Source organism: Acomys russatus, chromosome X (assembly GCF_903995435.1).
Source record: "Acomys russatus chromosome X, mAcoRus1.1, whole genome shotgun sequence".
NCBI classification, from domain to species: domain Eukaryota; kingdom Metazoa; phylum Chordata; class Mammalia; order Rodentia; family Muridae; genus Acomys; species Acomys russatus.
Window position 1 is genome coordinate 43,457,577 of NC_067169.1, and position 24,809 is coordinate 43,482,385.

At 37.9% G+C, this 24,809-nt stretch overlaps 1 protein-coding gene and 1 pseudogene across 1 annotated transcript; both read right to left on the reverse strand.

Moving 5' to 3' along the window:
• Nucleotides 1–4,427: 4,427 nt before the first annotated feature.
• LOC127185235 (melanoma-associated antigen B5-like) lies at nucleotides 4,428–5,484 on the reverse strand. Its single transcript, XM_051141776.1, is given in 2 exon segments — nucleotides 4,428–4,512; nucleotides 4,514–5,484. Coding segments are annotated over 2 exon segments (1,056 nt in total).
• A 7,292-nt stretch (nucleotides 5,485–12,776) lies between these two features.
• LOC127185236 (melanoma-associated antigen B1-like) lies at nucleotides 12,777–13,541 on the reverse strand (annotated as a pseudogene).
• Nucleotides 13,542–24,809: the final 11,268 nt, after the last annotated feature.

Genomic DNA, 24,809 nt, shown 5'->3' on the forward strand with positions numbered 1-24,809 from the left:
GGCTGGGTTACATTACTTAATATAATGCAAATTCCTACATTTATAATTTATGGAGACAAATAAGCCTATAAAAATGGATAAAGAAACTTATACCCAGAAACTATTTAAATGATCTAGTAAGAAGGTTTGAAAAACAGTGAACTAAGAAGATGTAGCAAAGAATGCAAAGACTAAAGGATGGGGAAAGGAAGAAAGATTTCTATTAGTAACATGTCTCATGATCTACAATCCAAACATGATACACATACATTCTGGAAGAGGACCACCAGAGAATTGACATGTTCTATTTCAGTGTAGTGTTTAGAGAGATTCCACAGAGATCACAGTGTAACATTTAGAAGAACATGTGGTAAAGAACTGGCCATCAAGTCAGGCTCCAGATTTATGGTCCAGGTACCAAACCATCAAACTCTCCAGAAACGGTGATTTCCTCGGAACTTACTTTAAATTCCTTGCAAATTTCTTGTTTAATCACCCAGAGAGCCTTGTTCTCTGTATTTTTGGTGACCTGAAACTGCCCTATCCTCAGACCAAGCTCTTAAGTCCCTTATACCAACCATAAGATAGTGCTTCTATCCATCTAAATTCATGCTTGTGCTTCTGAGCTATATAAAGTAGACCACTGAGGTATCTTCATCAAACTGCTACACATTTCCTGATGCAAATGATGAATTATTCTATTTTCCTTTATTATTTGAACTAAGGCTTTATATTTTTATTTACTCTCATCTTCTTGAATCCCTTGAGTTGAAAATGAGGCCACAGCATCAGTGCTTATTAAGACAGAGTAAGACATTGATATTCTCTCTCTCTCTCTTCCCATCCCTCTCTGTGGGGGCCGGCTATTTCTTCAGAGACATTCCACAACTCAGACTAGGAATATGGCTTCATGGGACAGACTCTCCTCTGAATTGGCCCAAGCCTGAGAACCAGGGTATGACTTCTTGAGTGTGGTTGTACTCTGAGATTAAACAAAACTGCAAACAAGGATACAGCTTTACATTGTGGGTGGGGTTGTTATCTGTGTGCAATGTTGAGATTGAAAACAAGGGCCTAACATTGACAGTATTAGGGAATGCAGGTCTCTCCTCCGATATTTTTTAGCCTGAGAACCAGGATGAGGTTCAGGGGTGGCTATAATCTGAGAAAGGTAGAAATGGAGAAGAGCATAACTTAGGAATGGTTCTGTCCACTGAACCATCTATTGTAAAAAAGATGGAGGAAGGCATTTTTTCTTAAGTAAGGCCATGCCTTAAAATAATTATATTCCTTGGGGGAAAAGAGGCTTTACTGTAAGGAGGACCAACACAAAACAATAGTATAACTTGTGATAGGGCTTTTTTCAGAGTACAGAGGTATGGTTTGTACATGAAACAGTGGCCTCTTCATAGGTGGATAAAGGCTGAAAATTGGGGTGAAGTTTTGGCATGGGGCTCTCTTCTAAAGTAAACATTTCTCTCAGTCTCCTTTGTGTTCCTCAACTTGACTCTGACAAGAACCAGGACTTGTCTCTTGAGTTTTGCTTTGTCAAGTGTGTTAGGAAAAAAATCTTCATGTCTTTGATAGTCTTTGATAGAAAGAAGTAACTGTTATAACCAAGGAGAAAACTCTGGAAAGATATTGATTGCAGAGGCTACATCTCTGGTAACATCTCTTTCCTGGGATATACAGTAACCTCAATTTATACATGATTTTGCATTTTATACTTATTTGAATTTTAAGCTACTCTTTATGGTAACCTACCTTAAGGGATAGATTCATAGATTTTATTTGTATGAGTCAGACTTGTAGATGGACTGGGTATTTTCAGTCTAAAAGTTAACTGAAGTCTCTGCATTGACTCCTACATGATTGTGTATTCTTTCTTGGTAATTATCCAATTTATAATTATAGCTCCTATTTCAAATGAGATATCCTAGAAACAAAGCTTAAACTTTTGCATAATATTTAATAGTATCTCTGCTATGAAAACTGAAATGTCTACATTTCCAAACTCATAGGAAAGGGGAAATCTGAAAAAACATACTAAAGATATGCTATAGAATGGGAAATGCTATCAGAATAAACACATACTCATCTACTCTTTATCTATCACACAGACTCAATCATTTGGGTTGTTTCTACTCTTAGATTTAATTCTACAAAAGAAACAAAATGACATTATTTTGTAAGCTAACCTCAACATATTTGTGTTGTTATCAAATAAGTCTTTACTTCTCTGACTTATTCATATATTTTATATATTTTGATGTCCTTATCATTGTGGCTATAGATACATCCAATGTTTTAGCATGTTTATTTTCATTATTTGAGATACATTTTGGAATAATAAGGATAAAATTGACTACATATCTAAAAGATTGGCTTTATTGTAGGAGGAATTGAATAGCATGAGCTCTAGATGAATTTAGAGGAGGAATATACCTTAGTTCATAAGAATATGAGAACTTTGTTGGCCACTTTTCATCCAGTTGAAATCAGTGAGCTCTGATATGGAGTTAATGCTTATTTTTCTCCAAAATTCATATGTGGAAACTGATTTCTTTGATTTTGGTAGAATGAAACTCAGCCAATGTCTTGTATATACTAGGCAAGTGCACTGTCAGTAAATAACTTCTCCAGTCTTTTTATTTTAAAAATTTTCAATGTTTATAGATTGTCATGGTAATTTACCCAGAGAAACCTTGAGTGTGCTGAGTAGGTCAAGCAAGCTTCAATCCTATAATCCTTTTGTGTCAGCCTCCTAAGCAGCTTGATTCGAAGTCTATGCAACTATAACCAGCTTACATGGTTAAAAAAAAACCTTTAATGAAAATAGTATTAAGGAAGGCTTTTGGAAGTAGATTGTGCTTGAATGTAGCCATGTGGGTGACGTACCTACATTGGAATTAACACCCAAGACTGAAAATTCTTTTGTCTCAATCTCTAAACCATGTGGCGGAGCATCAAGAATGAAGTAGTCTGCAATGGGGACTTTATGAGGTACAAAATATGCTAATACTTTAATCTTGGAGATATTAGCCTCCAGAACATCAGGAAATAAAAACTGTTACAGAAATATCATTAAATAAAATGTTTTATGGGATAATTATATTCCTGTGTATGTCTGCCATGATGACTAGAAAACATTTTGTGTTTAATAAATGGCAGATATAATTATTTTATCCAGTCCATTCAGCCCTATTATATGGTAGCTTTTTTCAACCAGGATAACCGTAAGAAAATCACAGACACACAGATAGTACTAAAAGATTCTAAAATGGGCTTTAGGACACAAAATTACATTTTTCTTACACTTTCATTTGTTATATAATTTGAATGTGGCAAATTATCTTACACAATCAAATCCTTCAGTATATTCCCCCTACCTGTCTACCCAGACTACCTTATGCTCATTTTTACTTATAAAATCTGGCCAACCATTTGAAATTTACAAACTACACTCAATTAGTCTTAGCCAGAATGCCTTTTCAATATAGTGAGCTGTGGTTTCTCCAGTTTGATAATAAGCTAAATATATTCAGCACTTAGAAAGAAATAAGATGTCCCTGGTTCCCTAGAGGAAAGGATTTGTTTTGTAAAGAAATTTTTCATAGAATGAGAGTATAAATGAAAACTTTCACATAGACCCTTTTAATGTCTTACTGCTTTCATCAATGACAGAGTAGTGTATAATATTTGACCTTGATTATAGGTCTTTTCTTACAGTTCAGTTTTCCATTTAAAGATCTTTTCTCTCAACACTGGAATGCGTAGTCCTGAAGTCTGGCCTCTGTTAACCAGTTGCTCACCATGGTGCATAATTTCTAATTATATTACATTGTATTGCTTTGAAATTTCCCAAAATTCAAACTGTTTTGCCTTAAGAAATTTAACCTTCAAACTGTTTCTTCCCACTCCCGTGAAAGTTACAGAGGGACATCTAAATATTTTTCTTCTAGCTTCTGTTTCTAAAATTCTATGGGCAGAAACTAGACTTACTTCTCTGTATCTCAAAAAGCAGATACAGAGTTGATACTTGGCCTTATAAAGTATACTGAATGGCCAAATGCAGTGGTACACACCTGTAATCCCCAACATTCAGGGAGACTGAGTCAGGCATATCTCTATGAGTTCAAGGTCAGCTTTGTCTACAAAGCGAGTCCAGGACAGCCAAAGCTACACAAAGAAACCCTGTCTAAAAATAAAAATAGGGCCTAATTTCTTAAGATGTAATGCCTCTTAATATTTAATAATTTAAACCTGTCATTGTATAAAACATTTAATTTTATGTAACAAAAGACGAAAACAGACGAGTTAAATCCTCATTGGACATTATTTATTAATTGATATTTCATTCCCCTATTATTTGTGTTTTTCTTTCTTGTTTCTAAGAAAAACTCAATTGTGACGTTGTATTTATTTGCTGGAAGGTAAAGTCTCATAATTTACAGAGGTGTAAGAACCCTCTGGATTTGGTGATGGTTTGGCCCTGGCTATTGCTTTAGTGCCAGGACTGGATCCAGCATTTTCCTTGGACTGCTGAGCTTCTTCTCTCAAAGCTGATGCACATGCTACTGAGAAAATACTAGGTTCAGTGAGAGTGCCTTTAGACATAAAATCCAGGACTTTCATCTTGGTAGATTGAGTATAAGCTTTTGGACCCCATAGGAACTCGTAGCGTGGAGGATCACTGTTGGGTATCTGCTGGTACTCCAAATACTTCAGTTTCACAAAATCTTGAGTGATGAGCTTCCGTGGCTCTCTGTATATGAAATGCTTCCTCCCTGGGTACACTTGCATAATACTCAGGAATTTCCAGACCTCCTCCTCAGCAAGAGAGGTACCTTTCATGAAAATCAGAGCCAGGAGAGTCATAAGAAGACCAGTTTTTGGTAAACCCCTGCCAGGACAAACCCTTCCTTTATTGGGGAGTTTTAACTTGCTGACTACGTCATAAAAGTGATTATCTGAGTCAATTTCGACTACATCAACTGAAAACGCAATTTCAATATTTTCAGAAGCTCTCTTTAATATCTCATCAAATTTGTATTGGTACTTTGGGTTGATAACATTTAGTAAATCTTTTCTGGTAATAGGTTGCTTCATTTTATATTTGTAGAGTACAATCTGCTCCACTAAAGACACATACATTTCTAGGCAACTTTTGCACGCATTATCATAGCAGGGTTGATATTCTGAGGAAACTAAGTTCCTTCCACAACAGCAGTAATTGCCCTTATCCAATGCTTTATCATCATCAGAAATAGCAACAGGAGATGGTATACAGGAAGGCCACTCAGTGTCACTACTTGATTCAGAAGCAGGTAGCTTCTTAGGAATCTGCTCAATCACAGCAGAGGAAGAGGAGGGTGGCTTTTCTTCCACTGCTACACTCTTCTGTGCTCCCTTGTTATCCTGAGAATCATCTCCTTCATGGGGGCCTTTCTTTTGATTGTGGCTCTTATTCTTCCGACGGTGCTTATTCTTTTGACTCCTGGGCATGGTGGCTGCAGTCAGAAGTTGTTAAGAGCCTAAGTAAGAGAACAAGAGATGAGTATCTGATATATGAGTGATATTGATGGGATGTATAGACATTCAGCATGCAAACTATACCATAGCTTTTAAGGCATATGGCATTTGCAGTGTGCTATGGTGCATTTTAAGGAATTCATTGTGGTGCTGTCCACCCAATCACCTTGATATATTCAGAAACCTGAAAAAGAATACACATTAGCTTGCTCCCTGTAACACTGCCTCAGTCATCAGCTGGTGGTAGAACTTGGGAACCATTTGTTTTTCTGTTGCTCTCATGATAAAACTCCTTGGATACTAAGACAAGGAAAGTAAAGGGACTCTTTAGTTTGTCATTGCCATTCAGAACTCTGTAGTACTAGCTCAGAAGAGAACATTTCCTGTCTTGGAGTCTCTGGGGCAATTAGAGCTTTTTTAAGGGCCATTACATGAGCACCAAGATCTTAAGGACACCTATATTCTCATTTCAATTGTGGCTTCCCATTAAGTTTACTGATACCACCTCACCTCACGTACTACAATAGTAATGAGGGTTAGAGCTTCACAACCCCACTCTGAGTCTCCAAGGGCAGAACCTAGATCAACGTTAGATTGTGTTATACCATTTATTTAGCTGCTGTAAACACTCCCTTCAATCATTCCTTTCATGTCTGGTATGGGGTCAAGCTCATTTTAACACTCTGCTCTCATAGTGAAGACAGCACCATTCTGAGCTCCCCAAGGCTGGGATAATAAGAGGTTATTTGCTGTCTATTCCTGTCCCATCTCTCCAGAGGCAGCTAATAAGGGATAGAGTCAATGAAATACTCACTGTTAAGAAGTATATGATTCTCCCAATTGTCAGAATACAATCAGTGGCCTCTGAACAAACCTAGCAGAATTCATAAGCTGAATTCTTAGGCCTTAGCAACATACACGAAAGCCGAGTCACAACTCCCCTTGTGTCACAATAGGAGAAAATATGTCACATCCTGTCACTAATGCTCAGGAATTCTGAGACTTCCGACAAGGGTCGGACTTTACATGGTCCTCTAAGTTCTAAGGGCAGAGAGTGGCCTAAGGCCTTACTCACAACCATATCACCATAATGATTGTCAGAGACTGCCTTTTTTTTCTTCCTAAGTCTTCTTGTCTGGTCACATTCTTCACTTTCTGATAGCAGACTGTCAATATTGGCCAAGGTGTCTCAATGAACATAAGATTAAACTCTGCAATGTCTTAGTTTTCTGAGATCTAGGACCTTCAGAGTAGTCAGTCTGTGTTTGTTCCTATTAAGGAAGAAGACACCCCCTTTTTAGTCCTAAGTCTCAAAATCTCAAACCAATATTTTTATTTGATGATTCTCTCCCTCCCTCCCTCCTCTCTTTCTCCTTCCCCTGCCTCTCTCTCTCATACACACAGAACTCAACCAGGCATGGTGGCACATTCCTGTAATCCCAGTACTCAGGGAGTTCTGTGAGCTCGAGGCCAGCCTGGTCTATAAAGCGAGTCCAGGACAGCCAAGGCTGCACACAGAAACCCTATCTCAAAAGACAAAAACCAAAACAAAACAAAGAACTCAAGTGCCACATGTGTGGCACTGTTTCGGTAGGTTATGCAGAGGTACTGATTTCCTATAAGAAATTTCTCACTGGAAACAGGTTTTGAGAGTTTTCGCCTTACTCCCACTTCCAATTTACCTCCATTGTTTTTTACATGTTCATGGAGATAACATCTCTGGGCTTCTGATACTTGCAGTCATGCCCTTCTCCCTGATGAATTCTTTCTCCTTTGGAACCATAAGCCAAAATAAATTATTTTCCTTATGTTGGTTTTGGTCATGTTATTTTATCACAGCAGTAAAAAAGTAATTAATATGTTACTACGTAAATTTATTTTTAACTCAATACAAAAATAAACAATGAAATATTAAGGGAGCCATGTGATGCTTCTATGTATACATCTAAGGTTTAAATCTGATTAAACACATTCATTTATGGTGAAATCATTCAAAATAATTTCTTACAGCCTTTTCAAATTGCAGTTAATCACCCTACCATGTAAGAGCACACCAGAGCTTCTTGTACCTTTCTAACTGGAACTTACTTCCCAGTAATCAGTTTTGTCTGGTCTGTTCCTTCATGCTGTCTGGATAGTATCATTCTACTAAATATTTCCAATATTTGAAGATTTTATAAATGAGTAAAATAATGAAAGAAGACAATCACAGCAAGATGCTCCCCCAATTTCACACCACACATGTAGAACACAACTCTTATGGCATTCAGAGACCTGCACATTGAGCAATGGGATGATAGCCTAATAGCCTGACCTCACCCTTTCAGAGCAAAAAAAAAAAAAAAGATTTCTCTCCATCAAGATGACTTCTTTTATTAAGAGGTACTTAGTTGTTGCTTTGTTTCTCATTCCTAAGAATCCTGTGACTTATACGTGATGTTTCTAGGAAAATGCCACATCATTTGCAACCCTTGGTCGCTGTCTCTCAGTACCCCTTGCAAGAGACAGAAGTACTCAGAGAGGGATGTGATGGGAAAGCTAAAGCACTAAGCAGAGACGCCAGCATAGAAGTTATGTTGTCACATACAATGGGCGGTAATGTATATCTTCCCTTCACCAGCCAGACTTAGCCTCTCACATAACTCTAGGCAAGTATACACACATTCTAAAGGGAAGAGGCTGAAATTTCTCATATTTTAACCCTTAGTTTGTTGATGCTGACTCTGTATGCAATGGCAATATCAAGCAGTTTCTTTTCTTTTAAGGTGAGTCTTGTAGAGCAGCATAGCCTGGTGTGAATCTCTAATACAATTCCCTTGCCTCAGTCTCTCTCTTTATTCACACTTAATATTTATATTGCTTATTCTGTGCTCTCTGTGTGCCAAATCAGTATTTGAGTTTGAGGTCTTACATTTATCATCAGAAATCCATTTTGATATAAAGAACAGAAAATGAATTGACATAGGGGTTGCACCAGGCTTGAAGAAATGCAAAGGTATCGACTTGAGAGATATTTTGAGACAGTGTCTGTCATGTAACAGTCGTGTGAACTTGAAAAAGTTTCAAGTTGTTTATGTGTAAAGGAAATATTATAAAGACTGACACATAGGATTTCAGTACAGAATGGAAGTAAATCACCTACCATAGTGTTACACACACAGAAAAAAAATGAATCTTTAAGTAACAGTAATTAACACTGAGATGCTTCTTACCTAGCATAGTGGTTACCTTCCCTTACAGAATGTAATTGCAAATATATTAAAGAATAAATAAATCTGAGGGCTTAGAACAGGAAAAATGCTGCTTAGCCAATAAAAGTGGTATTTATTAATTAGGTAATATTTAATTCCTTGTTCTTCTTTGGCTGTATCAGTATTGCTCTTTTGAGACAAAGACCAACATCCTTTCTTATTAGTGCTTTGAGTTCAGATTATGCTTTCTCATTCCTTTTGTCATCATTCTAGTATCAAGTTCTCCCTTATTGTTTGACAAACAAACCTGATGGAATATTATTTTAATAGAACAGAATCTGGCTTTATTTATTTTTATCTTTATTTATTCTTTGAAAAAATGTGTATGTGTATACAATATATCTTTATTGTAGTCACATCTTGTGTTCCTCAAAGTCCAGTATAGGATGCCCATCTCACCTTCCAACTTTACAATTATTGTTGTTTTAGTTTGCTTTGCTGTTTTAGGCATTTTCTACTATTTGAGAATTTCTTAAATGCATATAATGTGTTTGCTTTAATAAAATAAAAATTGTTTAGACAAAAATGGCCCCCATAGGCTCATAGAGAATGACCCTATTAGGATCTGTGGCCTTTGGGAGGAAATGTGTCACTAGTGGATAGGCTTTGAGGTTTCAGATGCTTCAGCCCTGGTGGTTCACTGCTTCTTCCTACTGCCTACAGGTCCAGATGTAGAACTTTCAGCTACTTCTCCAGCACCATGTTTGCCTGTGTATCACCATGTTTCCAACCATGATGATAATGAACAAAGCCAGCCCCAATTAAATGGTTTCCTTTATAAGAGTTGCTGTGGTCATGATGTCCTTTCACAACAATGGAAATGAAATCCTAAGTAAGACAGAATTTACCAACTCTACCCACCATTTTCTGTTGTGCAGTTCTACCCTTATCCCTTCAACCACTTTTCTTTCCCAACCTCATGTGCACTCTCCCTCTCCCCCCATCCATTCCATCCCTTCTTCATAGAATGGATATATTTTCATTGGTATAAGGTCATCTATTTGATCCGGGGTGGCATTTCAGATACAAACTGAGTCTCCTTTCCCAGCAGCCATCAATTGCCAGATGCTTTTCAGCTAGGTGTGGCACTTTAAGAGGCCCCCTCCCATCCATGTTGAGATTTTGGATAATTTGATCCTATACATGTCTTGTGCATACAGAGGCAAAGAATGTGTGTGTGTGTGTGTGTGTGTGTGTGTGTGTGTGTGTGTAATATTACTATCAAGTCTTGAAAATAACTGTTTTGCTGCAGATGTTTACTTCCTTTGGGCCTTACAACTTTTATGTCTTTTTCTTTCATAATGACCCTGAGCAGTGAAGGGAATAGATGTCTCATTTATAACTAAACACTCTTATTCTTACTCTTATTCTTATTCTCTGTATATTGACCAATTGTTAATTGCAAAAGAAGCTTCTCTGATGACTGTTGAGAGATGTACTCATTCATGGGTAATAAATATAAGTTATTGAGGGTCAGTTTAGTGATATGTCCATTTACTAAAATAATAGTAACAAGTTCTTCCCCAGGGATTATCATCTACCCAGCCAAGGGTTCTTGTTCCATTTAAGGGAACCAAGGATAAGTTCAGTCTTGTGGACTGAGCCTTAAATATGAATATAAAGTAGCGGATTAGTCCCATAACATCCATACCACTATTGAACCAGTGGGTGTATCTTGACAGGCCAAACATTGCTTTTGCTCACAGGGTTTATAGTCAGGGAAGACTGTTAATGTTTTCCCCCAGTAGCATGCATAGCACCTTCCAGTTCTATGAAAACTAACAGGTAAAGATGAAGCTTCCAGATCAGTGCCAGTTTGATTTTTCCATGTGCTACAAATTAAGTATGTGGTATCTTCACAGTCATACCATCAAGTTTAGAGGGCAACTAAGAATAACGGTAGTAGTCTGTTATGTTTAAGGAGGTCAATATGACCTCATTGTCCAATAATGTGGTAGCCTATGCATGACACCAGGCTTATTTGTTGTCTGTGAAAAGCATTGTGCCTCTGTTGCCAATAATTTCAGGTAAACTTTGTGTGTGTGTGTGTGTGTGTGTGTGTGTGTGTGTGTGTGTGTGTGTGTGTGTTTATGTGTTCTCCACACTGATTTCTATAGTGGCTTCATTTCCTACTCCAAAAAGTAAGTGTTCTCCTTTTCAATAGCCTCAACAGCATTTTTTTTTTTAATTTGGACATTATGACAGAGGTTTAATAAAATGTCAAAGTTGTTTTCATTGGGGGCTTCCCTGATGGCTAAGCATGTTGAATATATTACATCTTAACCACAGCTTCCCCTCCCTTTGTTCCTCCTAGTACCCCATCATCTCTCATCTATTCCAGATTTATTCCTCCTCCATTTCCCTTCAGAAAGAGGCAGAGCTCCCAGGGATATCAACCAGATATGGCATAACAAGTTACAATAAGACTAGGCACCTCCCCTCATATCAGGCTGGAGAAGGCAACCCAGTAGGAAGAAAAGTGTTCCAAAAGAAAGCAAGAGAGTCAGAGACAGCTCCTGCTCCCACTGTCCCACTGTTAGGAGTCCCACAAGAACACCGAGCTATACAACCATAATATATATGCAGAGGACCTAGGTTAGTCCCATACAGGTTCCCTTATTGTCAATTCAGTCTCTGTGAGCCCTTAAGAGCCCTAATTAGTTGATTCTGTGGGCCATTTCTTGTGGTGTCCTTGACCCCTCTCCCTCCTACAACTTTTCCTCTTCTTCTTCCACAGGATTCCCCAAGCTCCACCTAATGTTTGGCTGTGGGTCTCTGCATCTGTTTCCATCAGTTGCTGCGTGAAGCCTCTCTGATAACAATTATGCTAGGCTCCTGTTTATGAGTATAGCAAAGTATCATTAGGCACCATTTCATTTACATTTTTTTTTTTTGCCCGCAGGTTTGGTTCTATCCTAGGTGTTTAGGCTATCCAGCCTCTGGTGCCTAGCCCTCCAGGCAGTGTTAGGGGTGGACTCCCTCTTGTGGCAAGTGTCTCAAGCAGGACCAGTCATTGATTGGCCACTCTGACAATTTCTATGCCACCTTTACCCCAGCACATCTGGCAGGCAGGACAGATTTTAAGTCAAAAGTTTTGTGGCTGAGTTGTGTCCCAATCCATCTCCTGGAAGCCTTGCTTGCTTATAGGAGATGGTCTCTTCATGTTCTGTTTTCCCCATTATTAGGAGTTTTTTTCTAGGGTCACACTCAGATTCATGGGAGTTTCCATTGGTTTCTACACTGCCCCTGAAATGCACCTACGATTCCAGTTATCTCTCCTTGTACTCCCTCCCTCCATCTTTCCCCACCTGCTCCCCCAACCCATTCCCATCCCCTACCATCCCCAGAAATCTATTCTATTTCCCCTTTCCAGGGAGGTATGTTGAATATTTTTAAAATATTTATTAGTATTAGGGTTTTTTTTTTTTTTTGAGAATTTCGTTTAGTTCTAGGTCCCATTTCTTAATTACCTTGTTTGTTTTCTTGGTGTTTATTAAAATTTATTTTCTAATACATTTTGAGTAATCAAACCCAAATTTATTTCAGTTAGCATTACAAGAAAGAGTAAAATACAACTATTTTGAATTAGTCTTGATATTTTTGTTTCACCATCAAGCAATTCCACATTTCCACAAAAATCATTGTTCCAATACCACATTAACATTTTAAAGATTTCCTAGTTTGTTTGAAAATAGCCAAGCTCTTAACCTTAAACATGAAAAACAGCAATAAGTATTTGGGCACAATGTTAAGAAACAGATTATGAAGCAAGCTGATCTTCCATTAAAGGAACATTTACAAAATAGGGAAAGAAAATAAGCATATAATTTCTCATGTATTACAGAATAAGATACAAATTTATTGTTTCTAGCTCATAATACATTTGACCACTTAGAAGACTGACTACTAGATGTGGGAGGAGCTGTGGGCCATGTACCTTCAATGAGCTCTGACATCCCTGACACCCACAACATTGCCAGGCACATCTGTAACTCTTCTTGATGCTCTATTAGCCTAATTAAGCAGAGCCTCCTCGTACATACTAGGGAAGAAAGTAGGGAAAGTATTACTGATCATAGCTACACCTTCAAGAACCTTCATCTTGGTGGTTTCAGCAGAGGCTCCAGGACCCCATCGGAACTCATACCTTGGGGGCTCACTGCCAGTAACCTGGCAGTATTCCACATAATTTTCCTCCACCAAATCTTTGGTGATAAACTCCCAGGGCTCTCCAAAACTACATGACACTTCCCAGGATATATCTCCAGCACATTTAAGAATTCCCAGACATCTTCCTCAGTAGCACTGCTCCCCTTCATGAAGATCACACCCAGGAGGGTCATCAGGAGCCCTGTCTTGGGCAACCCACTACTGCCACTCAGGTGTCCCTGAGTGGAAAGACCCAGTTTTCTCACAAGCATATAAGACTGAGAACTGGAAGCAACTTCCTTCAACTCAAGGCCAAAAACCAACTCCAAGCACACAGATTCTCCTGAGGATCTCAGTGAAATGCATCTTGTATTTCTTATTGATTACTCTGAACATATCTGCCTGTGTAAAGGGCTCTTTCGCCTTGAACTTCTCCATCATGAACTCTATCAATACACTGGCTTCCTTGGTCAGAGGGTCTCTGCATGCAGACTGAACGGCAGCTGCTATCTTGGAGGCAGGTGCACTTCTCTCATCACCACCTACAACAGAACCTTCAACACCTGCATCAGGACCCTCAGTACCAACATCAGAACCTGCAGCACCAGCGTGATGGACTGGGTGGGACATATCTAACTCAAGAGAGCTATAGGTTGCAGCCTCCTGAGACCCGGGAAGAGTGCAGATATCAGGGGAGCTGGGGACATCTCCCTGGCCAAGAGAGGGGATTGCTGCTTTTTCCTCTGCAGTGGGCTGAGCACCCTAGGGATTCTGGCTGTCTCCACGAGTCTGCTACTTTTTGGACAGGAGCAGCCCTTGCCCTTGTTGCCCCTAGGCATGGTAAGTTGTCTCAGGAGCAGCAGGCAGGAGTGCTGGAAAGGCAGATATCTGGAGGGAATAGAATAACACTGTGAGTATCACACCATCACTAGGTAGTGAGCAACTTCCCTTTAATGAATGCCTCCTCTGCTGCTTCTTTCTGGGTGCATTTTTGGGTACTCACATTGCTGCTTCTCTTCAACACACCACTTCATAAGAATCCTATGGAGCAAATTAAACTCTATTAGACCACTGTATGGCATCCCAGGTTATAGCTTCCTAATGAGAGAAATGCATTTCCACTAGGGCTTCATTTGACAAATTTCAAGATCTTCTTTGTGTACATTCAGAATCCTCCGTGTATATTTTAACTATGTCTCGGTTCCCACTTTCCTTTGCTGCTCTAAATTTCACTAGTAACACATAAGAAGAAATTAAGGCAAGCTTTACCTTTGATGTCTGATACCATTCAGCAGACATCAAATTATACCTACACTTTTGCAAGGCCCCCTTGTTTCTTCCGCGGGTCTCCTCCTTGTAAATACTCTGAAGTACACTGTATAAATCTGCTATCACCTTGTTCTTCAAAGGAGAAAGTGAGATTGTATCTCGGTCTTTAGGTCCACCCGATCTACGTAGGCCTCCATAGAGGAGAAGAATTCTGTGTATCCTACCCACTCCACCCCCGCGCACACAGCACTGGTCAATCTTCCGAGTTTTCGTGACTGGCCTCCCTCCTTATAAATCCATAGCTCTTAAATTTCTTCTTTTGTCCTTTAGTCCTCTGACCTCCAAACTAGACCTTTATTCTCTGATTAACGCGAGGAAAATGACCTGTATTTCTGCCTGACGGCCATGTCCAGAACTCTCGAAACCAAAGCAGACGCATGCCTGTGTGGCTAGCTTCCTTTTAGTGGGGGAGAGTGGGCTGAATAGTTCAGGGGATTCATAATAGCTTTCTAGTTGTCACAGTTTTGACTCAGAATCCATCTCTACTCCTCCTCCTCGCCCCCGCAAACTCACCCACAACACCTGAGGAGACTTTCTTACCCCACAAGAGGAGTCTATGCCAAACTGAGCAAGGTCTAACCCTGACTAGCCAGTTAGCCAGAAGTTAGGGTCCTCCACTTCCAAATCCCACTGTCTTGCGCTGCACCCTGTTCTCCGAATAGAACTCCATAGGAGGAACTGTTCTTCTCCTCTTTTGTTCTGTGAAAATGAAGTCCCCAGATAACTCACATCAGTTCTTTATGTTGATTTTGCCTGGGTGTGATGTTTTGATGTGAGCCAATAGATCCCAATCAAAATTCTCATTTCCACCAGAATCCTGGGAACAAAGGAAGACAAAGCAGTTCTGAGCCTAGGATCCTTGTGCATGACTTCACCATAAGGCATTGAAAGGGCTTTATGTGGTCTTTGTTATATTGTAGTTGGAACCCTGAATATTCACTATGCTTCATCATCTCCTCTCTCAGCCCTGTACTCCACAATCCCCTGGCTAGCTATTTAATATCTCTGCTCTCAATTTTCTTCTCTCCTCCTTACTTTTCCCATTTTTTTTCTTTCTCTTCCTCTCCCCTTCCTCCACTCCCTTCTCTGAACCCTCACCTCTTCATTTTCTTTTATCACTGATCATTGTCTATTTATCTCAGACTGTCTGAAATCTAACTATACTCTTGAAAAGAGCTTTTGTGAGTTCCCTGTCTAGGTCTTCCCATGAGCCATCAAGTCCGGTATCTCTCTCTCTCTTTTTTTTTTTTTTTTTTTTCATGATTAAAGATTAGATCTTTTGGGTTTTATTGGGGGGGGGCAGAGAGATCCAATCTTACTCTGTAACTCAAGCTGCCCTGGAATCCTTATGTAGCCTAAAGTGACCTAGAATTAACAATCCAACTGCTTGTTTGTTGAGTGCTGCAATTACAGGCCTGTGACACTTTGCTAGAATTAAGTTATTTCTTATCTTGATTATCTGAAGATACCCAGATCCTTTCCTTATATTTTTTAAGCCTGGATATTCACACAAAAGTCTTTAGCCTTTGAAACTGTTTTCAAGAAGTGTGAGTATGTTTTATCTGCCACTTAGTTCTATATAACTTTGAGTCACAGTGGAGGTAACATAGGAGACTGGGAAACACCCTAACAGAAAATTGATAGAACTCCTAGTTTAATAACTATGTCTAAATCCTCTGATGGCAGACATAAAGTTATGTTCAAAAATCTCAGAGTGAATTCCTGCTAGTTTCAGATGTTATCTTAAAATGCACTGTCCTTGATATTGCACATTGGAGAAAGCAAGCCAAAATTTTAAACCTTCATAGAGCCAAAGTATCTTTCTTCTGGCTCTGTTGTCTCTTCAGACCTGCCTCCCATTCAGGATGCATTCATGTACAAGCTCTAGTTCTATACAGATATAGGGGCCTTGATTTTCTTGTCAAACTATTTTTATTCTTCTCATTATTCCACGTAGATTTCAGCCATGGGAAACCACAAGCTGAGTTTGGTTTTAATTTTCACAGCAATGTTTGAGGAAATAGATGTGTAATTTGGACTGGAGAGATAACTCAGTGCTTAAGATCACTGGCTGCTCTTCCAGAAGATCTGAGTTTGATCCCCTAGTACCCACCTGTCTGTTCATAACCATTTGTGTTCACAGCTCTAAGGGATGTGACGCCATCTTCTGGCTTTGGAGGGCACTGCACACACATGGTGCACCTACACACATGCAGGAAAACCACTCATACACAAAATTTAATAAAATAACAGTTTAAGGTAATTGATATTTTTATAATCTTTTCTTTTATAATGAATAAACTATATATTTCTTTTTGTTTGTTTAAACTTTATTTTTAAATTTATTTTCTTTAATTTATTCACTTTATGTCCTAATTGTAGGCCCCTTCCCTATCAAGTCTCACCAGAACAGCCTACATCCTCTTCCTTGTGGCCTGGTAAGGCACCCCGCCAGGGGGGAGTGATCAAAGGCCAGGCAGCAGAGTCCATGGCAGGGATAGTCCCTCTTCCCCTTACTAGAGGACCCACAGGAAGCCTAAGCTTCCAATTGACTGCATCTGAGAAGGAGCGAACATCCTCTCCATGCATGGTCCTTTATTGGTGCTTCAGTATCCACAGGAACCCCTGGGCCCAGATTTGTTGGCTCTGTTGATCTTCTTGTTTTTGTTTTGTTTTCTGATTTCTTTTGTTTGTTTGTTTGTTTGTTTGTTGAGACAAGGTTTCTCTGTTTAGCCTTGTCCATTCTGAACTTGCTTTGTAGACCAGGCTGGCCTCACACTCAGAGGATCCACCTGCTTCTGCCTCCTGAATGTTAGGATTAAAGGCATGTGTCACTCTGTCTTGCTTCAATTTATTTTCTTCTTAACTAATTACTTTTTGTGAGTACGTATTCATTTAGTAGTGGCTGCAAAATTAATTAATTGTCCAAATGAGTTTTATTTTAATGCTTTCCTATTCCTTCCCTCTCCTGCACTCCCCATAATCTTTTTTTGGATAATATTTTGTTATCCAATTACATGCAATTTTCTGCAGATTATATAATCTTAATGGATAAATAAAAGAACATAATACATTTATAAATACATGAGAAAGGTAAGTTTTTACTTTTAATAGTTTTATTTACATAAACATCATACATTATTCAAAGTATATAACTACGTGGTTTTTACAAAATGTACAGTTGATATATATTCATACAAATACCAATTTTAAGTTATTTAGCCACTCCCCTACAAAAACTATGTATTAACAGCCATATTTTCCCCCTGCTTTATTTCTGAACAAGCAGTATTATCCTCTACCTTTTATCAATTTGAATACTCTGAACATATTACATAAAAGAGTCATATGGTATGTGTTTTTTTCTTGATTACACTCATTCATTTAGCATACTGTTTTCAAGATTTATTCACATGGAACTAAGTATGAATCTTAAAAAGCTGTGCTTCTTTAGGAAAAATAGTGTGAAACTTTCTCTAAAAATTCACCTGGAATATTTTGATTTTTTCACAACTTTTTTGATGGGCACACAAGCTAGTTCCTTGTCATGTGATATTGTGGGAAGTTCTAGGATAAACAAGATTAAGAAGATATCTTTATTATAAGCTTAATTGATTTGTATACCTAGGGTGGTATACCTGAGACATATCTTGTCTCTACAGAAATATTTTCAGAAAATATTACTTTGATTTCCACAGTGACTAGACTGAGTTACATTACCACCAACAATGCATGGTATTTTTTCTTTTTTTGCCATAATTTATTATTTTTATTTCCATGATAGATAAACTCAAAATTTAATGATTATGTGCAATTTCTTGATAACATAAAGTCCAGGACTTTTTAGTGTCATCTGTACCTTTGTTGAGTACCTATTCAATTTAGTTGCTAATATTTATTGCATTATTTACCCGTTGTGGGTACTTTTTTCTAACTCCTTATGTGTCTGACATAGTAATCCCTTTACAGATATATAAGTAACTTGCAAATGTTTTCCTCATTTTGTGTTTTTATCCTTGTAATTTTCCCTTTGCTAGACAGAATCATTTTTATACCTTTTATACCTTTATACCTATGGTCACTGACTTATTTGGAGCTTATTTTTGCACAACATTCAAAACAGGAATTTATATTCAGTGTTCTAAATTGAATATCCAGATTTCCCAACACCAGTTTTTAAAGAGATTATTTTCTCCAGTATGTGTTTTTATCAGTTCTGTAAAGAACCAGGTGGTATATCACTTCTCTTATTTAAAAAATTAGGAGATTATTTGCTGTAACTATTTCCTCTTTTCATTATACTGACCTCTTTATTTTTATAACCTTGTGCTATTTGAGTACTGGTTATGCATTTTCTTTTACTTTCAGTGGTAACATTGAAGTTATACATGAATTAATTCTGACTTTATTCAGTATATGTATAGTGTTTAACTGTTTTATTACTTTCATTATATATTTCTGAAATAAAAGTTGCCTCCTAATAAATGTTTGCTAAGTGTTTTATCATGAGGTTTTTTCAGAGATTTTCAAATACCTTAAAAAATATTTTACCACTGCACATGGTCAAATGCCTTTTCAGAATTTTTGGCTTTAATTTCTGAGGAAATGTATTTTCTAATATGTTTGCATAATTATATTCCTTGAACACTACTCACTTTTCATTAATACACTGATACATTGTACATATTAGACAATTTTGGAAGGTATTTTATCTCTGGGAGTGGGCTGTCTCAGTTTTTAATCAATGTATATTCATTTTTTGCTTGCATCTATTAAAATGTACAAGTAATTTCTAATGCTTATTTATGACTTAGAAGTATTTTTATGAAATGGTCACCCCTCTGTTCCCTGTTTGTATAATGGGTCATTAAACTTGGCTTGCTTAGGACATCTTTCAAATTCATATAAATATCTTTTCCTTATTAGTGGTCACTGAATTGTCCAAATGACATAGTACAAATATCAAGTATCACCTTTGCCTATCAGTCCCTCAGTGAATATAAGATGTGATTTCCATAATTCTAAAACAGCATGGTACTGGCACAGCAACAGGCTGGTTGATCAGTGGAATCGAATCAAAGACCCAGATATTAATCCACACACACATGGTCACTTGATTTTTGACAAAGAAGCCAAATCCATTCAATGGAAAAAAAATAGCATCTTCAACAAATGGTGCTGGTCTAACTGGAGTTCTATGTGTAAAAAAATGAAACTGAACCCATATTTGTCACCTTGCACAAAACTCAAATCCAAGTGGATTAAAGACCTCAACATAAAACCAGAGACACTAAGCCACTTAGAGGAAAAAGTAGGAAAGAGCCTGGAACATATTGGCACAGGAGACAACTTCCTGAACAGAACACCAACGGCCCAGGCCTTAATGTCAACCATTAATAAATGGGACCTCATGAGGCTGAGAAGCTTCTGTAAGGCAGGAGACACTGTCAAGAGAACAAAGCGACAGTCTACAGACTGGGAAAAAATCTTCACCAACCCTACATCTGACAAAGGTCTAATATCCAAAATATATAAAGAACTCAAGAAATTAAACACCACCACACCGAATAACCCAATTGAGAAATGGGGCTTGGAACTAAACAGAGAATTCTCAACAGAGGAGTATCAAATGGCTGAGAAACACTTAAGGAAATGCTCAACCTCCTTAGTCATCAGGGAAATGCAAATCAAAACAACTCTGAGATTCTGTTTTACACCCATCAGAATGGCTAAGATCAAAAACTCAAGCGACACCACATGCTGGCGAGGATGTGGGGAGAGAGGAACACTCCTTCATTGCTGATGGGAATGCAAAGTAGTACAGCCACTTTGGAAATCTATCTGGTGCTATCTCAGAAAAATGAGAATAGGGCTTCCTCAAGACCCAGCTATTCCACTCCTTGGAATATACCCAGAAGATGCTCCAGCACACAACAAGAAAATTTGCTCAACCATGTTCATAGCAGCCTTATTCATAATAGCCAGAACATGGAAACAGCCTAAGTGTCCCTCAGTAGAAGAGTGGATAAAGAAACTGTGGTACATCTACACTATGGAATACTACTCAGCTACTAAAAACAAGGAATTCCCGAAATGTGTGGATAAATGGATTGAGCTAGAAATGATCATAAAGAGTGAGTTAACCCAGAAGCAGAAAGACTCAAATAGTATATGCTCACTTATATCTGCATACTAGCCCAAGGGGCATGTCGCACAAAAGCCTTCACTTACCAGGAAACTGGGACAGAGAGTAGGGCATCTTATTGGGACTCTAAATGAGAGACGCATGGGAGAATAGCAAAATAAAAGGATCCAGAGGGTCCTAGAAATCTACAAGTAGAACAATACGATAGGCAGATTTGGGCCCAGGGGTCCCGCTCAAACTAAGGCACCAGCCAAGGACAATACAGGAGGTAAACTTTAAACCCCTTCCCTGATCTAGCCAATGGTCAGAATATTCTCCACAGTTGAGTGGAGAGTGTGATATGACTTTCTCACGTACTCTGGTGCCTCACATTTGACCATGTCCCCTGGAGGGGGAGACCTGGTGGCACTCAGAGGAAGGACAGCTGGTAGCCAAGAAGACACTTGATACCCTATGAGAATATACAGGGGGAAGTAATCCCCCTCAGGAACAGTCATAGGGGAGGGGAATAATGGGAAAACGGGGGGGGGGAGAAATGAGAGGATACAAGGGATGTGATAACCATTGAGATGTAACAAGAATAAATTAATAAAAAAATAAAATTAAATAAATAAATAAAATTTTCTTCAGTTTATCTATAGATAGATCCTTTATATTGGCCATCATTTATTAGCTTCATATATTGATAACATTTCTAATATTTCCTAATTAATGTTAAATTTTTCGATGTTGAATACTTGTGTACTTTTTCTAATATTATTTATATATATATATATATATATATATATATATATTTTTTTTTTTTTTTTTTTTGCAAAAGTAACTTTTCCTGTTTCAGTTGTTATCTGGGAAGCTAACTGCCACCTTCTGCTAACCTAGGTCTACTCCTGGAAACTTCTAGCTTCCATACACTCTAGAATATTTTCAGCCTCTGAGACTTACTGCTTAATAATCTCACCATTACTTGTTCTTTCTGGGTTCTGGGCTGGCTGGTTCAACTCAGCTCTTCGGGCTCAAACTCTTCTCATGGATGATTTATTTAATCTGGCTTCTCTCTTATAAAATTTTCATTTAGTCAAGTGATAAGTGCATGTTAAATTTTGTGACAGTCTAGCATTTTTGTTCTTGTGATCATTAATTGGCAGTTCTGTTGTTTTGCAATTTCTCAGCATTTGATCCTGCCAGTGTTTTAAAATTTGTCCTGTGTTTGGCTGGAAATAGTATCACTCCTTTTTGGTATCAGGTAGAATTGATCATTGAAATGCTTTGGGCAGTTGCTTTCTGTTTAGAAGATTATCACTTTAATTTCTTTTAGAAAATATACCTATTCAGGAGTTCTATCTCTTCACATATTCATCAATGTGTCTTTCAAGAAATGGGTTCATTTCATCATTTCAGCTATCAAACTTGTGGGTATACAGTTCTTTATAATATTCTCTCATACATTTAATTTCCATAGAAATATTATAGATGTCCATAGGCTAGATCTGGGTAGGGGTTCGAAGTTTACTGCACATATTGTCCTTGGCTGGTGCCATAGTTTGAACAGGACCCCTGGGCCCAGATCTGCCCGTCATAATGTTCTTCTTGTAGGTTTCTAGAACCCTCTGGGTCCTTCTATTTCCCCATTCTTCCATGCTTCTCTCACCTAGTGTCCCAATAGGAAGTCTTCCCTTCTGTCCCACTTTCCTGGTAAGTGAAGACTTTCATGGGACAGGCCACTTGGGCTAGTGTCCTGATATAAGTGAGTATATACCATTGGACTCTTTCTGCTTCTGGATTAACTCACTCATTATGATAATTTGTAGTAGTATTCCATAGTGTAAATGTACTACAGTTTCTTTATCCATTCTTCTACTAAGGGACACTTCAGCTGTTTCCAGGTTCTGGCTATTATGAATAAGGCTGCTACAATCATGGTTGAGCAAATGTTCTTGTGTGCTGGAGCATCTTCTGGGTATATTCCAAGGAGTAGAATAGCTGGATCTTGAGGAAGTCTTATTCCCAGTTTTCTGAGATAGCACCAGATAGATTTCCAAAGTGGCTGTACTATCTCCACAGTTGAGTGGAGAGTGGGGTCTGACTTTCACACAAACTCTGGTGCCCCATATTTGACCACGTCCCCTGAATGGGGAGACCTGGTGGCACTCAGAGGAAGGATAGCAGGCTACCAAGAAGAGACTTGATACCCTATGAGCATATACAAGGGGAGGAAGTCCCCCTCAGTCACAGTCATAGGGAAGGGGAGTAAGCAGAAAATGGAAGGGAGGGAGGAATGGGAGGATACAAGGGATGGAATAACAATTGAGATATAATATGAATAAATTAATAAAATATAAAAAAGAGTGTACCTGAAAATCATCTTACTTAATAAAATCAAAGCTGGGTGTGGCAAAAAAAGAAAAAAGAAATATTATAAATGTCCCCTAATTAATTTTTCTTGTCAAGAACTTGCATGTTATCTCTTCTTAATATGTCTATGAGTTTATCAATTTAGTTAATCATATTAAAATAATGAATTAACCTTCTAAGGATTTATTGTTTCATTGTTTTTTATTTCACTAATTTCTACTTTAATATTTATTGTTGGTAATTTTCTAGTTTCATGAGTTAGATGTTTAGATAGCAATATTAAATATTCCCTGACTTCATATATATATTCAATATTGTAAATTTCCTTTAAAATTTTAAACACTTTTTCACTAAAATGTGAGGCATTTTGATAATCCTTATTGTCATTTATTTTAGTTCAAAGTATATTTACTCCATCCTTTGCCTTTGTGTTCTTGAGAAATATTTAGTTAATTTCAAGATATTTAGATAGCTGCCTGTTATATATTTTGGCAATTTATATTTTGTTGTATTATGTGATTATAACACACTTTGTATGATGATTTCATTTAAAGTTTTTGATTATTCTATTTTTATATCTGATGCAATGATAAAACACTCTGACAAAAAGCTACTTAGAGAAGGGTGTTCACTTCTGCTTATAGTCCATCATTGTAGGGAAGTCAAGGCAGAAACTTTGAACAGCTAGTCACTTCACATCCACAGTCAAGAACAGAAAGAAATGAATGCGTTTACACATTTACTTTCTTACTTTCCCTCCAGTTTTGCTTTTCTACTCTTATACAGTTCATGACCCCTGACTAGAGAATGGTCCCTCATATAGTGAGCTGAATCTTCCCACATCAATCAACTTAAGACAATCATCCATGGACATATCCACAGTACAATCTAGTGTATACAACCCTTATGAAGACTCTTTTCAGATGATTCTAGATTCAGATGAATAGTTAAAGCTAACTGTCACAAATGGCATGTATTAAATGCGATATGATATGGTCTATATTTATGTATATGTACTCTGTGTGAGTTTGAAAACATATCTTTAATTTTTATGCTACCTTATAAGTCACATACAACAAATTAATTAATGGCATTTTTAAGTTTGACTGTGTGCTTATGAATTTGCCATAGCATGTGTCAACTACTCTCAGAAGGATGTTGAATGCTTCAACTCTAACATTGAATTTGCCTCGCCAGTATACTCATATTGGCATTGCATTTTATTTTCTATGCAACAAGAGTGCCTGCCTTTGTACTCCTCTCACATACCTAGGCTGCCTTTTCTGGCCTTAGTGAGAGAGAACATACTTAGTCCTGATGTGACTTGATGTAAGAGGGTTGGTTGGTAACCATGGGAGTCCTCCCCTTCTCTGAAGATAAAGGAATGGGGGAATGGGGGAGGAGATAGAAGGGTGAGACTTGGAGGAGAGGGGAAGGCAGTTGAGATCAGGCTGTAAGGTAAATAAAAAGGGAAAAGAAAAATACATTAATTAGATCACAGTTCTATGTTTTCTGAATAGGACTTGGGCTATTTTACTATAGTCATTTATGACAGGGGCTAAAATGTATTGGTGTGTCCTTGTTTTGTGAGATTTACAGTTGTGCTTACTGTAATTCACTGTTGTTAAACAGGAGCCATTTTGATGTGCTGGTATAAACAAGTGATCTGCAATCTTATAAGTAGGCTTCAACGTCATAGTGGGCTTCTACATGACTATTTCATAAGGACCTCTGAACATGAAAGGAGAAAGACCGTGTAATTTGGGTTTTCACTTCCCCTGCTTAGAAGCCAAAGAATCTGGGCAATAATATTTCCCTTCCTTCAGTTTGTTTAGGCTCTTATGTCAGTTGGAATCTATGAAGTCATAATTTTTCAGGTTGATAAACTGGAGTCTTTATTATTAATATTATTCTTAAGACTGTAATATAATTACATCACTTAGCCCTCCTTTTCTTCTCTCCAAACTCTTCCATATTCCCCCTCCTTGCTCTCTTTCAGATTCATGTCCTCTTAATATGGTCCTCACCCCTCATCAAGAAAAATTCTCTTTGCAACAGACAAAAACCAGTAC